The 17,912-nt window shown below is 38.7% G+C and overlaps 1 protein-coding gene across 4 annotated transcripts in view; it reads left to right on the forward strand.

The window, feature by feature from the left end:
* plppr5b (phospholipid phosphatase related 5b) overlaps positions 1–17,912 on the forward strand; it is a 96,624-nt gene that overhangs the window by 8,669 nt on the left and 70,043 nt on the right. For 2 of the 4 annotated variants that reach the window (XM_034289386.1, XM_034289389.1), the window contains exons 1-2: positions 585–694; positions 4,130–4,226. In XM_034289386.1, the coding sequence (XP_034145277.1) occupies positions 4,158–4,226 (69 nt within the window). In that variant the 5' untranslated portion in view covers positions 585–694; positions 4,130–4,157. Of the gene's footprint in view, positions 1–94; positions 499–584; positions 695–4,129; positions 4,227–17,912 lie in introns of those variants that run through there. The other 2 variants (XM_034289387.1, XM_034289388.1) reach the window with 2 other exon arrangements.

Raw genomic sequence — 17,912 nt, forward strand, 5'->3', positions numbered from 1 at the left:
AATTAGAGTAGTTGGTTATTTTAATCAGATTTAACCTTGTGGGTTCATGGAACAAAGAGAGACCAATCACAATTTTAACTCAACCTATTTTCTGAACTATTGTACATCTTCTGTTTACTTTTTTATATTTGCAACTATCTAAAGATATACATAATCATGTTTTATAAGTTGCTAGAATAGGCTACATTAAGTCTTCTACTTCAGCACCATTCAAGGGAACAGCGACGGATTCGGAATTCAAGGTTCAGAACCACATGACACAGAGGACAGCGACCATAGTGCATAGGGCAGTATCTGAGACTAGTAAAAGGACACCAATCCTGCTGACGGCAAACCTGTGGTCCCGAATTGGACACCTCTATGAGAAATAGTTAGTGTGTTGGGGGTGGAACCATTGCAACAGTGGTGCATACTAGCCCTGTTTTACTGAACATTTATCAGCTAGCCGAGTGACCTGAGACGCGCCTGCGCACTGGCGCTTCAGCTGCATGCACCAAGGTAATTGACAATGACAACATTAAAGTGAAGACAGTCAAAGTATTGATACAATTAATTGTTTTCACTTGGAGTTTCGTATAAAACTACATGTAGGTCTAAACCCAAGAGGCAAACGTCCATAGAGGTACAAACGGATCATGTCTGGTTGTTTATTTACGAAGCTGTTGAGTCGCTAAAACTCCTTCAGCAGTTCAAGGTAGGACTTTTTCCCGTTATCCGGTCAGGCACTGAAAAGAGGGACCCATTTGTCTAGTAGCCCAGCTGTTTGTGACGGCTCTGCATTATGCTATACGCTTTGGTTCGTGCAGAGAATTCGAAAATACAGCAATGCACCACGGATGATGGCTATGGTTTGTTAGCTAGGAAAGCGTTCGAATAAGTTAGCTGTTACAAAAGTCCATATTGCTAGAGTTTCAAAGTATTGCATTTTTGTATTTTAACTCACTGAGTGTAGCATTTACAATGTGTTTATCGTCTTGTTAAAGTTTCAGGTACTCATTGTGCTGTTGGTTTTCTATGCTGAAGCTAAATTCCTCAAGTCCACACTAGTTTCTAAACTCCCAGTCCACTTTACTGTAATCGCTTTCACGTAGTCTTACTAGACCCTAGTATATGAAGTTATATTACAGTCTATAGAAATATTTTAATAATTGTCTATAAACTCTTATATATTTTTTTCATCTGCAGTGTTTTACCGTGCACACATTATATGTATTTAGCAAATGGTGCTGATTATGCTATCGAGGACAAATGTCTGTGTCTTAAAATCACATTTAAAAAAAACGTCAGTGATGAAATGGAATCAAATGTAATGGAATATACATCAATTGGCTGCATGACTGGTCCAACAGAGGTACAACGGTTTTGTCTATAAACAAGTTGATTTTGTCTTATTTGACCTTTGCAACATACAGTAGTACATAGTGTTTGAAACCGCTGTATTCCATACAATAGATACATCACCACAAATGTCTGCAATAGACAGTACTATGCAAAACAAAGTAGTCTGCTCACATATTAATGCTGTTCTGGACTGTGGTACTTAGCTTGTCTTCTGAAATAAAAGACAAGTAAAAACACTCTCCTCTATAAAGGTCCTTGCTCTGAACTGTTTTGGCCCACCCCATACAGAAAGCAGCAGAATGTTTAAACCATGAGGAGGCAGTTGAGAAGAATAACATAGTTATGGAAGGGTCCCAGAATAGACAGAATCACAGTCATTTCCTTCTTTGTTTCATGCTGTTAAAGACTGCAGTGTATTTTTCCTCATCTGCTCCTATTAGTGGAATTAAAATCAGGTCGCTGCCTTTAAATGTGCTATGTCTTCGTGGTTCACATGCAGAGCATCATCTTGGCTGTATTGAATGCATATTGCACAGTAATGTAATGCCCAAGGCTAAAAAATTAGAAAGTGCCCCAGTTCACCTTTGTTCACCTTTTTTTAACTGGCAACTGGACTCTATTATCAGTTGGTTAAAATGGTGTGTATAATTTTATTGCGTTTGGTATTTCCATTTTACCATTACTCATGAAGGTTCTTTATGTAATTTTTTCAGGTTGTGTAGTAGACTATTTTTCCTTGACCTAGAAAACCAAAGGAATACATTTCTTCTTGTTCTCTCTCTCAGTCAACCCCCCCCCCCCCCCCCCAATTCTCCCATGAGAATTTGAACACTGGGTTATTCACCGAGATATGTGTCACTATCATGAAGATATGTTGCTGTATTGGATATGTCTAATAGTATTTCCTTATCTAACTGATGCCTCCGTGTGGTAATGAATGTAATAGGGATGTACAATAGCCCATTAACAGACACATTTTTGTTCTGTTTTGTGAAACAAACATTATATGTTGACATTTAGAATAGTATAGTACGGTGAACGTCTGGAATGGCTCTTTAGCGCTGAATTCATGAAGTCTATCTCATGTTGAAAGTGTGTCTTACTGCTGAGAATAGAAATATGTTACTTTACTCTTTTTTTAGTTACAGATATTTAGGGCACCTCATGGCCTGTCCTAACCAGTTAAGAGTTATTGGCATGTGTCTTGATCATCGACAGTCAAAATATCAGTGGTTCCTTGCCCCATAGAAATGGAGTTGCACTGGAGCTCTTGAAATGGCGTTTTTGATCTCTGTGATTTCTGTATGATCATTGGATCAGATCAACCCATAGGCCTAACAATGTATGACTTAAATGTGTCAGTAGTCTATATTGCATCTCTTGCAGCTTTCACATGAGGTTTAATTTAATTATATGCCTAAGTTTATAAACCCTAGGCTCATGTAGTTTAAATAATCAACGTTTTATTTTAATGACTTAAAATGCCTTTCAACTCAACATCAGATCTTTGTAGTGTTCACATGACATGCAATGTAAGTATCTTCTTAATCACCCGCTAATAACTGCCAATAGCCAGTATTTTTTTTTGTGGCTTTATTGTCTCTTCGGATATTTCAGCCAAAGCCATGGACGGGCACTTTATCCTCATTAGTATGCATAACACATCGTTGTCAAAAACAATTAAACATGGCAAGTGACAAAACATGTCACCACCGACGTTACCAACAGCAGTGAATCCATGTGCAGTGTAAAACTTGGCACAACTTGAGGAGCTTTTGCCCCAGTTTAGAGCAGTAATAGCAAACTTTTTTTCAATGTAGTGTGAGATTGCATAGGTAGTTATGTGTTGCCAATGCAAGCTAACATTACCTGCTTGTCTACCTGGCAATAACACTAACTTTAGCTAGCTAGCACTTCGCAAGTTCAGTGCACGTTAGGCCTACTAGTTAGTCAGCTATGCAAAAAGACAAAGAAATATACTGAATTTGACCTGAGATTAGTACAAGTTAGTTTGAGATTACATGTGCAATACACCCAACACCCAGCTCCTTGCTACTTTAAAAACCAATCAATGTATATGTGTTTTTATTTATCCTGCCTACAAAATCCCAGAATTAGAAATTTGTACTGTATTTTTAAATTTGCAATGCACATTTATGATAATCCATTTTGGGTAATTGTTCTAACTATCTATGTACTGAAATAACATATTTCATACAGGATTGAACAATTTGGTTGACTGCCCCTTTAATAAATCTAGTATACCTCATGTTATTTCAGTTGTTGAAGGAATTTCATAAAACTATTTCAGTTGTTTAAAAATATGTTAAGTTGTGTTATTGCAATGATCTAGACCTTATGTAAACTGGGGAGTTGTGTTAAAATGAGACCTTTCAATATTTTTCTACAAGTGACTGAATGCATAGTGTTTTTAATTTACAGTTTTTGATGAGAGTGTTGATTAGTATGCATTATATTGGTTTATTGCCATATTGTAGTAATTACAAGCTGAGATAAATGTATATGTAATGAGTTTACTCTCGGCTCTGAGTTTGTCTAGGCAGTTTTCTTGCACCACTGCCCTTTTTCTTTGAGTGTTTCTTCTGAATTTTGCCCCAGGTTTTAAGAAGTGGTCAACATTCAGGTTTCCACCCTGTGGGAGAGATAATGTCAAAGACTGGATACAGGCTCCCTCTAGTGGTTGATTGGAGAGGTTGTCCACAAACCATATATATACTTTTATTTTATTTTACTCTTAAGTACTGTGTCTTTGTATAATATTTTACAGTTAATGCCACACATTGGTGTAAGGAAACATGCCTGACAACGCAGAAAGATGGGTGCCAAGAGACAAGCGGAAATTCTACTCTTTCCTGCTTGTGGAGGTAAGATTAATATTATTTTAGCCCTATTATATTACTGTTATTGCACTATTAATTGTTCTAATTATAATAATTTTTTCATTTACACACCGTTTAGTTTTCTCCCTTTAATTAGTGACTATAAGTCAAAATTAATTTTCAACAACTCTTAAAAATGTTTGCTGTTTTTTGTCCTGTAGCTTTTCAAAACACTTTCAGAATGAACACAATTGAAATGCCAAAAACTTTATTTTACTCAGAGGTGTTAGTCATATATGCACATATTGATGAAAGAAAACAAGGATACAGAATATTTGAAAATGTCACAGCAAATTATCTGAGTTGGCTCTGTTGTTAATGCTGATATTTTCACCTGTAAAAGTGGTAAAGCTGTTTAATCACAACTCCATTATCACCGCGTTTCCTCTGAAAGAACATCATCACCATTATCATTGCGTTTCCTGTTGAAGAAAATCGTCACCTAATTGTCAGCCTAATTGTCTCACATCAGGAGTGAAATGAGCCAGCTCTCGTCCCCTTTATGTCTCAATTTGCCAAAATTGTGTTAACCACTGTGAGAGCAGAAACATGCAGGTTTAGGACAATTTTAGCTCACGTTGGCACCCTCTCAAATTATTGCTCATCTTTAAGCAACAAAGTCAGTTTGGTTTTATTCAGTCTCTTTAAATGTCACCATGATAACCCAAAAGTGTTATATCCAGTACTGTGATGACTAATAAACAAAATACTGCCGTACGTTAAAATAAAGAAAGATACCAGCATAATACATCAGTATTGACTCAGCGAGCTTTCTTATGTGTAGCCATCTACTATGCCTGGCCTATCTACGTAGATTACTGTATGTGTTTTAATTCATTCCAAGTCTGAAACTAAGATGTCCCAATACATATTAATTATGTGAATGCCATGCAGTGTTCCTGTCCATAAGGTGTTGGCATATAAAATGACATGCATGTACAGTGGGGAGAACAAGTATTTGATACACTGCAGATTTTGCATGTTTTCCCACTTACAAAGCATGTAGAGGTCTGAAAATCACATTGTATTATTTTTAATTAATTAATTAGCATTTTATTGCATGCCATAAGTATTTGATACATCAGAAAGTTGATACATCAGAAAAGCAGAACTTAATATTTGGTACAGAAACCCATATTTTGGCCCACTCCTCCATACAGACCTTCTCTAGATCCTTCAGGTTTCAGGGCTGTCGCTGGGCAATACGGACTTTCAGCTCCTTCCAAAGATTTTCTATTGGGTTCAGGTCTGGAGACTGGCTAGGCCATTCCATGGATTTTTATCCATGACGGCGTAGTGTGTTACCAATGTTTTTTTTGGGTCTGTGGTCCCAGCTCTCTTCAGGTCATTGACCAAGTCCTGCCGTGTAGTTCTGGGCTGATCCCTCACCTTCCTCATGATCATTGATGCCCCACGAGGTGAGATCTTGCATGGAGCCAACAGTTGTTAATAATTGCGCCAACAGTTGTTGCCTTCTCACCAAGCTGCTTGCCTACTGTCCAGTAGCCCATCCCAGCCTTGTGCAGGTCTACAATTTTATCCCTGATGTCCGTACACAGCTCTCTGGTCTTGGCCATTGTGGAGAGGTTGGAGTCTGTTTGATTGAATGTGTGGACAGGTGTCTTTTATACAGGTAACGAGTTCAAACAGGTGCAGTTAATACAGGTAATGAGTGGAGAACAGGAGGGCTTTTTAAAGAAAAACTAACAGGTCTGTGAGAGCCGGAATTATTTCTGGTTGGTCAGTGATTAAATACTTATGTCATGCAATAAAATGCAAATTAATTATTTAAAAATCATACAATGTGATTTTCTGGATTTTTAGATTCCGTCTCTCACAGTTGAAGTGTACCTATGATAAAAATTACAGACCTCTACATGCTTTGTAAGTTGGAACATCTGCAAAATCTGCAGTGTATCAAATACTTGTTCTCCCCACTGTATAACATAATGTTATGGAAATATTCAACCATGAGAGGAGTTCCGAGGGCACTGGACCCCTGAGTAAAGACTGCTCCTGTATGTATGGGGGTCTGACATACTAGAGTACCTTATGCTGGGAGTTGGTCGAGCGGCCGAGGGAGACACTCAGCTTTTCATACCTTTGAGGGTGTTGATGTGGAAGTGAACTGTCAACCTTTGAAGTCTGTCCTTGTTGGCGCAACACATGGGCTTATTGGTGCAACACCTGAATTCTGTCCAGTGTAGCATGCTTTAGCCAGCCTTTATGTTAGCTAGCAGTGCATGACTCAACCAGTGGCTTCTAAGTCAAATCTAGCTAGCGTATTAATGTACAACATCAATAGTAAATTCACCCACTACAGTAAAATAACAAAAAAATTCAGGGAAGGGAGAAGCCTACATAACTTCATGGTCGACGATTTAGTTGTGCTCAATAGTTTGCATACCCATAGAGAATTGGTAATATATGTACCATTTGTAAAGAAACCATGAGTGAGCAAGCAAAACACATGTATTTTATTTCTTATGGGATTCACAATCAACTGTAGGTCATAACAGAATGGCACAATCATAAAACAAAACATGGCAACAAAGAAAAAAATGAACTGACCCCTGTTCAAAAGTCTTCATACCCTTAGTTCTTAATACTGTGCATTGCCCCCTTTAGCATCAGTGACCGTGTGCAGTCTTTTGTAATAGTTGTCTATGAGGTAGGAATTCTTGCAGGTGGTATAGCTGCCCATTCGTCTTGGCAAAATGCCTCCAAGTCACGTGTTTTGTCATCTTGCATGTACCGCACGTTTGAGATCTCCCCAAAGTGGCTCGATGATATTAAGGTCTGCATTCATCTTGCCACAAGATTCCCGTGCCTTTAGAGCTCACACCCCCAAAAACATCAGTTAGCCACCACCATGCTTCACAGTGGTGATGTTATTCTGTTCACTATAGCCCTTGTTGACCCCTCTCCAAACATAGTGCTTATGGTTGTGACCATAAAGCTCTGTTTTGGTCTCGTCACTCCAAATTAGTGTGCCAGAAGCTGTGAGGTGTGCCTAGGTGTTGTCGGGCATATTGTAACCAGGCTTTTTTGTGTAAATGTTTCTTTCTGGCAACTCGACCATGCAGATCATTTTTGTTCAAGTATGGTCGTATTGTGCTCCTTGAAACAACCACACCATCTTTTTCTGAGGTTAACTATCACATAACAACTATGTGATAATATATGGCTTCATATGATCACTATCCTTAAATAAAGAAGTTTATTTTCCATGATCAGTCATATTTTCAAAATCATTGCCAACATTTCAAACTTTTTGCCAGGGTATGCAAACTTGAGCACTGCTGTCCACAGCTGTACGTGGCTCATGAAATGAGATGAAACAATAATTGTTTATTTTTTAAATTCTATGATAGACTGGCTTAACAAGCTCAGGGTTATCTCACCCTACCTTTCTCAAAACAAATCATGTCAGTCGATAGTTTCACACACTCCAGACGTATATTGATTATCTTACATTAAATCTGTCAAAATTTACTGCGTATTGCCGGACCGCGTAAGCAGAGCCAGCCAAGAAGAGCGCATGTCTTTTACTGTGTGACTGACTGACTGACTACCCCTTGTTAAATAGCGTACTGGTTAGAGAAGCAGACCTGCGAATATTAGGTCCCACATTAGAATCTTGTCACAGTCAAAACAAATTATGCATTAGTATCTGTTCCGGATAGACAAAAACTTTGCTGCCGACAACCTCATTAGCTACGTTATAGTCTAAAATAAAACCGTTTACGGTTATTTTGCGACTATTTCTGGTGGATTTTCGAAGTGCGCATCCGTGCATGCTTTTTGGGGTAATGAAGGCTTCATCTGTTTTTGTGCCATGAAATGAAATAGCTTTGACAGTGCACATATCATCTTCAGTCTCGCTAGAAATTGCCAAATTCTTATGACGATACCAAGTGGTAAGTTAGTAGATACTAGTAAGCCTATTACTGGCTAATAAGCTGTTAAAACGGCCAGTGGCAAAAGCCTCACACTGTACTAGGCTTGCCTGGTTCCTTTTCTGGTTTTGTATATAAATATAAAGTGCCCTCTGTAACTGATGCATTTTATTCCGTTTTTTATTTGCTTATTTGATTTTCATTGACATCTCTTTGGTCCTCATGTTAAAAGACAGCATTAGCAGACTCTAAAGTCAAACACAAAAATCAAAACTAGACATTGACAGCTCTCTAATACCTGCAGAAGTGATGTGATGGAACACAAATGGATTCCCAGATATAACTGTCAAGCCAACTGTCCTAATAGTTTTGATGCCAAGAAATATGGGGACTGTACACAATGTTTTGCAGTTTCTTAATGGTGAAAAGGATATGTACACAAAAGCCATAGTGGAGGAATTGCTCCCATGTCCTACGTACATTCACAGAGGGGAATGTATTTTAAACAACTATCAAATATTATCTTGTGTTTCCTGCATTGTTCAAAGCATGACGTTGGAGCGCTCAAAGTCGGTTATCGATATGCAGTTATGACATTGCTAATTGATTGTGTGGTGCCTTGGCATGGAAACCTGCAAAAGTCTTTGCATAGCTGGTGCTTCTTTCTAGCCATCATAGAGTAATGGGACAGAAGGAGAACCTGGCCCACCGTGGTTGGTTACTCCAACTGGCATCAAGTGTGCTATAAAACTGTTCGGCGGTTAAGTTGATATCCTTTATAAACACAGAATCATTCTTTGTGGTTGCAAAGTTATCATTGCCAATGCAGCTGCAGTTTTGGACTTGCTGGCTCATGACAGTGCTCTTTGCAGTGTTCTTCACATTTGCTGTGATTAGCTGTCCAACATATCTGTGCCATTCAGAGACCATAAAATAAGAATAGTAATTTGCTAGGATGTTTCTGGCAGAGGCATTGGTATCAGTCTTTAATGCCCATTCTATAACGCCCTTATAGACAATCAGAGTATTCAACAATGTTGTGGTCAATCTCAGTATCCAGAATTCATAAATGCCGACCTTCGGCTCATTGACATGATGAGCTAGCATCCAGTATACATTCAGGGCGTCCATAACAATTATGCAGTCCTTGTGAGGAGTTGAATCTGGCGGCAGAGAAGAACACAAGTGACCAGTAAGCCTCCCTGAGCTCTCAATGGCGCAGCGCAGCCAGGCCGACGTAATACACTAGCTCCTCACGGACTTTAATCGCGGCCTAGATGTTTCTCCCCCCTGTGGACTTAAGGGCTCCCTGGAAGCTCCACATACAGCTGTTATCCTGTCTCCTTTTGTTAAGGACACCTCAGAGACCAATCCTCTCCCCTAGTTCCCAGCTCACTCAGTCAATATCCTAATTTGACGCAAACGGGAAGCACTTCAAAAGAACACTAGGATACACCAGATGACCCATGAGGCTCACACAGTCTATCTACAGTGTTCAACTCTTTCTCGCTATTGATCTTTCTCCCTCACTATGCTTGCTTACGCTGTTCAGTGGGTTGGGTTGGTTCTCAACTCCAATTGGTTTTCAAATGTCTAGTTTTGTATTTAATGGGACAATTGCGGTATATGTTTGAATAGGCAGATGCCCCCCTTCTACCTGTTTGCATACAACATTTTGCTCCTTAATAAAATGCTTAGTCATCTCACGCACTCTTTCTCTCTCTCTCTCTCTCTGCCCCTCTGCCCCTCCGTTTTCCCCTTTCCCTCTCCATCTTTCTCTCCATATTTCTCAAGCTCAGCCTGGGTGGCGATGCCAGTCTTTGGCCTGCTGAAATGAAATGGCTCTTCGCATTGCCAGAACAAGCAGGAAAACAATATCTTGTAAATATTTGTGATCTGCTGTGGCTGTCTATTGCACACGTACACAGCCAAGTGGTGATCATCATTAGACCATATTGTGCTTCAGTGGAGGACTAGGGTGTTATGAGCTCATAGAACCCTCCCTGGGGATGTGTGATTAGTGGAATTAATGATTTGTTGGATTGAAATGAATTCGGCAAGATTCTTTCAGCTTTGTTTAACAACTTTTAGATGGTGATTGCTTATCAGCTGTTGGCTGATCATGATGCACTTTATAGCGTTTTGTATCCCATCAATTCCCTTCTTTGAACTCAGTGGGCACTTGATTGAAGTAGGTAGGTTTTCCATCCATCTGGTGCCAGATTTTCATGGAAGTATTCCGTGCAGAGGAAATATGTGCCTTGTTCTCCCAGTTGTATTTCCTCCAATGGGGCTTTTTTAATGGAGGGTGGTACATTTGTTGCTCCTACAACTGCAATTTTCTGCTGCTTAACTGTACACCGCTGAGGTCTGATATATTGTGTCACATCTAACCACTGGCTATTCACCATTTGACACAATTGCCCAAATGAAATAGACATTGTCATAACAAATTTAGTTCTGCACCCAAGAGATGGGTGTTTATTGTTTGCAACACCAATGAATATGTGCTACCAGTGAACTGAAGGACAAATCTGTATGTATGAAAGAATGTGATCAATGTTTTTCCATTTAAACTCTGCTATATTAGTAATCAAACCTGGCCACTACAAATGCCTCTGAGTGGTCTGATGAGATGAGTTGGAATGGCAATAGGCTAAAAAACCTACACACTAGTAGAAAAGAACCTCCATAAACATGCTGAGAGAACATGTAATGCTACAATGTCAATTTTTACAGACATTGCTCCAAAGAAAAGCATTGAATAAAGCACTATATTCTGGGGAATTCTAATAGCTGTAATACATTCGCTAGAACATCTTACAGATGCGCCCTATTGGCTGCCTGGTGACTTCAGTGAGAAAACCACCAAGACTCTGCCACATACGTGAGTGGTCAGGTAGCCTGGTGGTTCGGAGCAAAAGCATGCTTCTATAGGAACTGGGTAGTTTTTCAGGGCAAAAAACTTTCAAAGTTCTTGACTGTCCAATATAAATCTCCAGATTTTTTAATTAAAATTGAACATGCCTTTCATTTTGAAGATGAGACCTAAAATAAATTAAGGTGGCTGCAGTACAGGCCAAGCAGAGCATCAGCAGAGGAACCACGTCGCCAGACTATAATCCATTGCATATATGAGCCTGAACAGCTTTTTTGAAGTTTACCATAGGGAGCGGCCGTATCATCCTTGAAGTAGCTGTTGTGTTTTGACTTGAGCGAATCAAAACACAGCGAGGTGTGGCAACATATGTGGCAATAATTTCAGATGTTTAACTGAACCAGCACTTCAGTATCAGCCAGTCTAGTCTGAGCCGCCCATTTCATTCCACCAGCTAATATCCAACAACACTTCTGTACCAGCGACACAGCTCAGTCGCACCTTATGCTCACACAGATGTCTGACCACAACATTTCGATATAGAGATTGGTGCTGGGGTACACAAACACTTGGGGTTACGTGAAGCGGAAGATTAGCCATTTAAATTAGCCTCGTCCCAGGAAGTTTTTATAGCCGTCTTATTGGCTAGTGAAGGACATGTTGGTCAAGGTGTTCCATTAGACCGTACACAAATTTGGGAGGAAGCTACTGGTTACGAACATACCCTGCCTCTGCCATTGTTGCTAGGTCATACTTCAGGAAAAACAGGACGTAAAGAATATATTTTGTCACATAAATAATTAAGAATCTGTCGTTCAACATCATTGCAGTTCTATGTTAAGAAATTAAGATTTATTGTATTAGTTGGTGCTCTTCCATTCTGTCTGTCTGAGTAAGAGAGGTGTGCATTTCCAGACAGTTATGCCTACTGTAATGGGTCAGCTTCCCGGGGCAGCAGTGCACAGCGCAACAGGGCGCCATCTCCACTTTATATAAAAAAGACAACTTTATTAAACTTGTTTTAACAAATATTCATACAAATAATCATTTTAAAACACTGGATGGAAATGAAAACAGTGAAAGGTGAAGGGAAACAACATTCGTAAATGTGTGCTCCTGTATTAAGCCACACGTCCATGTATCTGCATTTCAGTCTTAATCCACTAGATGTTGCACTATTTGCACCGCTGTTTGGTATTTCATTTCTCTGAAATATTTGTCTCTGAAATATTCTTTCATTTGTTAAACGGGTTGTACTTAATTAGGATTCATATATTTTCATACCTCATGCAGAGTGTTTACCTCATGCACATTTTTTGCAATATCATTTCATAGAGAAATAAAGATGCGACAAATGTGTCTATAAATTGGACACTATATAAACTATATGCGCAGTCTCCAAGACCATACTGTTACCATCTCACTGTGAATGTGAACTATTTCATTCTGTATATCACTCACGTACTAGTTATTAAGTAAAATCATTTGTCATATATCTTGCGCCTTCGATGACTCAACGTAGGAGGGTGTTGAATTTCTGTCTTGACTTACACTGTATCTAAAGCCGAGGAAACTGATTATACATGAGACTTCAGAAGACTTTAGTTCATTCTCACCTCATTAATCTGGGTGCGATGTGAAGAATCCTAATGATTCTAACCATGTAATTTCAGCTTGTGTAAATCCCTATTTGCAATATACCATAAAATTGCACTATATTTCTAATTGAAAGCAACCGTCTACGATTGTGTGACAATGGTTGATCCATATCTTGCATCTGTTCCATACATGAAATGGCATAAATGTAAATCTAAAATAAACAGGTAATTCCAAACTAATTACAACAACATATCTTGGATGGATGTGATTGGCAAACTAAGGCCATTTGTTTGTGGTATTCATGGCCAGAGGCAAGCACCGAATCAAGAAACTCACTGGTAAATATTGCACTCATAATTGTAAACTATAACTAATACAGATTATACAACAAGTCAGATGTCTGATATCTATCCTAATATTTCTGATATATATCCTTATAATTCACAGAATGCAAGCCTTTAGACAAATGAGTAAATGCCAAACTCTGGGTAAATAGGCAATATACATTAAAGTAAGCCAGTTTAAGAAATCCCCAAAAAATATGTTTAAACCATTCATGCAACTAAAATAACACATGCCCTTGAACAGCTACAATAAGATTCAAGTGTACCAAAACAGGTGCAAATGATCAGAACCTCATTAGAGAGTAACTTGGGAGCCATTCATAAAAATGTTAAATGTGGTCTGGTTTTGATATTAACTGTGTGGGTGTGTGTTAACACATCACGCCAAGATCAGAATACCTATCCAAGGCCCTTAGAAGAAAGATTGATGAGGCCCGTGAATCTGGGTCTGGATACCCATTTCCTAGCAATTGAAACTAGATAATTCCTGACGGATCATCGCCTAATTGAGAAGATTTCAAACCACTGGCAATCCACAAAGGACAGGTCAACCACCAAATTCAAGCCAAGAATTGACTGAAAGATGCCAATAGAAGCCTTTAAGATCCCCAGGATAATAACAAGGGATCTAAAGGCTCTCTTGCCACAATCAATTATTTGACTGCATTAACTACATGGGAGGTCAGGAAGGAAGAAGCCTCAGCTCTCAAGATCGAATCTCAAGAAATGATGGTCATTTGCCAGACAACACCTGGGTCGTGTGCTTTGGACAGATGATTCAAAGGTGGAATTGTTTGGCTGCAATGTTTGACCCAAACAAAACACTGCCTTTGAATATTACAACACTGCCTCCTGCAAATTATAAAGCATGAAGGCGGTGGGATTATGGTTTCGGGCTGCTTTGCTGTCATGGCCCACTTGCCATCACTGAGTCCAGTTAAAATGAAAATGTAATCCAGTATCCAAATGTCCAAATATGGATACAAAAAAAGAACTTTCCAAGCGGGTGCTTACTTTTCAACATGGCTGTAGCTTGGAATGTTCAACATATTTTCATGTATTATTCATTACCGTGTTAATGACCCAAGGGATGAGCCTTGAAAAGATTGAACTACTTAGTAGTTATCTATTAGTCACTAGGAAACATCACTGCTACTAGAGAGACATACAGGATAAACACCAAGATAGAGATGCAAAGAGATGTAGCCTAAACCAAACCACTTGACTATATTCTCCTTTTCCATGTAAGAGACATTATATCTACAGTATACTTTCTCTGATTATTATTAATATGTACCGTATAGGGGGCAGTTCCATTAACCTGACTAATAAGGCTTTCTTATGAACCTCTATACTGTAGCTCTCTGTCACGTGACATAGAATAGTGAACCTAAAATAGAACAAACAGGCACGTTAGTTATTTGCCATATAAGAAGCAGTAAAGTGTTACAGTGGCTGAATGCCCCTAATAATAGGATACCTGCCCATTTCACAGTATATCATTTTTATTTTTATTATTTACCCTAGTTTTGTTCATGAAGAATTTTAGGCTATGCTAATAATAACAGACAGAGCAGCATGAGGTAACACAACTCATGTTTATTCATTCACAGAAGTATTACCGATGCAGGTGTTAAAGTGCCTTTGACTCTCACATGACAGTAATAACAGTCGAGCGTCGTCCTTCTTATTTTTCTCCAATCTTTCCCATTTACCCTTGGTTTCACTTTTCTTTAGCCTTACTGCCACTAATATTTACATTCAATAAAACAGGCAGCAGGATCCTTTTCCATTTTTGGGGGTTTTGTTGAAGACTGTGTTATGAATTTCTCATGAAGTGTGGCACAGCAGATAAACCTCAAATGCTTGCAGCTTGCAACTTTGAAGTTCTCCTATGCCTTCTAATAAGTGGTATTTATTCAGATGCAGTGATGAGGAAATTAAATATACTGTACGCTGAATAGTGAAAAGTATGGTGCATAGAATGCCTTAGGATATATGACGGCATCATCTTGTTTTGTTATAGATGTGTGTAGCTAAATTCTACTGAATACATTCCTGATTTGCTACAAGGATGTACTGTATACCGTAGGCGATGTTGTTAAAGAAATCAATGTGCATTTGAAGGCAAATAATGCAGTTTGGACAATACTGAATTATAATTCAGGAATTATATATAAGGCATTGTACAGCTTTGGTTAATAAAACCTAATGTAAGCATTTTCCATGTTTATGGAATATGTTAAGGTAACATAATCTCAGAGTCATTTTCTGTAGCCGTTAATGTTTTGTTGTTCTGAAAATCAGTGTTGTCTGAGATTGACGGTGGAAAGCGTTTTGATTTGCTGTTGTTTTTCCCTCTCATTCCTTGGGAAGAAACCTCAAGAGGATCCATACTCACTCACCACCTTATTGTACTGGATACAGGCAGCCAGATGTTGTCAATCATGATCATGATATTTTTGTGGGACCATTGGGATGTTTCGGTTGCACCCCTCACCCCATAGGGCATTCCCCCAGCAACACGTATATGAATACTTTATTTAGGAAAAACTCATTATTTACTCCCCCCCAGTGGTGACATGAGAATGGCGCCTAACACATATTTGGGATAAAGGTAGAAGAAACGCACACCTTAGTTGACGAGGTGCTGGCTAAAGGGTACGGAATGGAAAGAAAATGAATGAAAAAACTGCACACTCTAAACTCAAATGCATATAAAATAATAATAATAGTAATAAAAACCTTTTTTTTTTATAAGACCAATGTTTCGACAGACATTGTACCCTGATGAAGACAGCGTGTCTGTCGAAACGTTGGTCTTATAAAAAAAAAGGGTTTTATTATTATTATTTTTTTTTATATGCATTTGAGTTTAGAGTGTGCAGCTTTTTCATTCATTTTGTTTCCATTTCCTACCCTTTAGCCAGGGTTTTTATTATTGTTTTTATTTTTTATTAGCATTTGAGTTTAGAGTGTGCAGCTTTTTCATTCATTTTGTTACCTAACATATATTACCATTATCTCTGCTATCTAGGTCTCTCAAATGTATTGTGTATACCCTACCCTGTTGTATGCATGTGTTACACAGCTGCAATTAGAATACTCAAAAGGGATTCAGAAACCAGTCCATTAAGATACAGTTGGTTTTTAATCTATCTAGAAGGTTTCTGTGTGATGGTTATTCTTTCCATATGTGCATGTGTTCCAGTGGAACCTGGTTAAGTTTCATGAATGCGTGCACATACATCAATGCATGCACAAAATAAATGCAAGCTCTTCTGCCCTGTAATGCATTGCTGCTCTTAGGTGTCCCTACCCAGCAGGAAATCCAGATATAAACAACACTTTACTGTGATCCATAGAGTGACAGAAGGACCGTGGCCCTCAGTTGGAGATTTCTGCAAACTCTGACACCACAGAGCCTCAGATTTGACATGTTCTGTTCATCAACAGTGATTGGACAGATTTGCAGATCTCACCGCGTGATTGGACTTGAGGCAACGGTGTGATAATGCGACTCAAGTAATGGGACACTGATTTGTTGGCAACTCAATATTTGGCCTCCTGTAGATTTTGATCACAATCCTGTAGATTTTGAAGTCTTACGTACGTTAGGCCATTTATAATAAGCATGCTCAGAAATGGTGGTTCCTTTTAGATTGTAAACCCTCTATTATTCATTGTAAACAGTACACATATGCCTTAAAGGCACAGTTATCACCATGGCACACAGTCTTTTCCCTGATACAGAAAATACTACACATAAGAGATCTGACCTGTTTTACATTGAATCTTATTACTGATTTCCAATCTCCTCTGCGTATCTTTACTTGGGTTAAGCTTAAATCTCTATAACACCGAACAGAAATGGTTCCATTGGAGCCATTGTATGGGTGGTTAACATGTATATGGCATGTTGTGCTTTTGGATTGGATGGGTGGTTAACATGTATATGGCATGTTGTGCTTTTGGATTGGATGGGTGGTTAACATGTACAGTGGGGAGAACAACTATTTGATACACTGCCGATTTTGCAGGTTTTCCTACTTACAAAGCATGTAGAGGTCTGTCATTTTTATCATAGGTACAGTTCAACTGTGAGAGACGGAATCTAAAACAAAAATCCAGAAAATCACATTGTATGATTAAAAAAATAAAAAAATAATGCATTTTATTGCATGACATAAGTATTTGAGCACCTACCAACCAGTAAGAATTCCAGCTCTCACAGACCTGTTAGTTTTTATTTAAGAAGACACAGCCAGGGCAACTAAGGAGTGGCTCCGTTAGAAGCATCTCAAGGTCCTGGAGTGGCCTAGCCAGTCTCCAGACCTGAACCCAATAGAAAATGTTTGGAGGGAGCTGAAAGTCCGTATTGCCCAGCGACAGCCCCGAAACCTGAAGGATCTAGAGAAGGTCTGTATGGAGGAGTGGGCCAAAATCCCTGCTGCAGTGTGTGCAAACCTGGTCAAGAACTACAGGAAACATATGATCTCTGTAATTGCAAACAAAGGTTTCTGTACCAAATATTAAGTTCTGCTTTTCTGATGTATCAAATACTTATGTCATGCAATAAAATGCAAATTAATTACTTAAAAATCATACAATGTGATTTTCTGGATTTTTGTTTTAGATTCCATCACTCACAGTTGAAGATTACCTATGATAAAAATTATAGACTTCTACATGCTTTGTAAGTGGGAAAACCTGCAAAATCGGCAGTGTATCAAATACTTGTTCTCCCCACTATATATGACATGTTGTGCTTTTGGATTGGATGGGTGGTCAAAATGTATATGACATGTTGTGCTGCTAGATTGGTTGGGTGGTTAAAATGTATATGACATGTTGTGCTTTTGGATTGGATGGGTGGTTAAAAAGTATATGACATGTTGTGCTTTTGTCCTCATTGATTCATATACCAAGACTCCATGCTGGTTCTAGGCAC

The sequence above is a fragment of the Esox lucius genome, chromosome 21 (genome assembly GCF_011004845.1).
Source record: "Esox lucius isolate fEsoLuc1 chromosome 21, fEsoLuc1.pri, whole genome shotgun sequence".
NCBI lineage: Eukaryota > Metazoa > Chordata > Actinopteri > Esociformes > Esocidae > Esox > Esox lucius.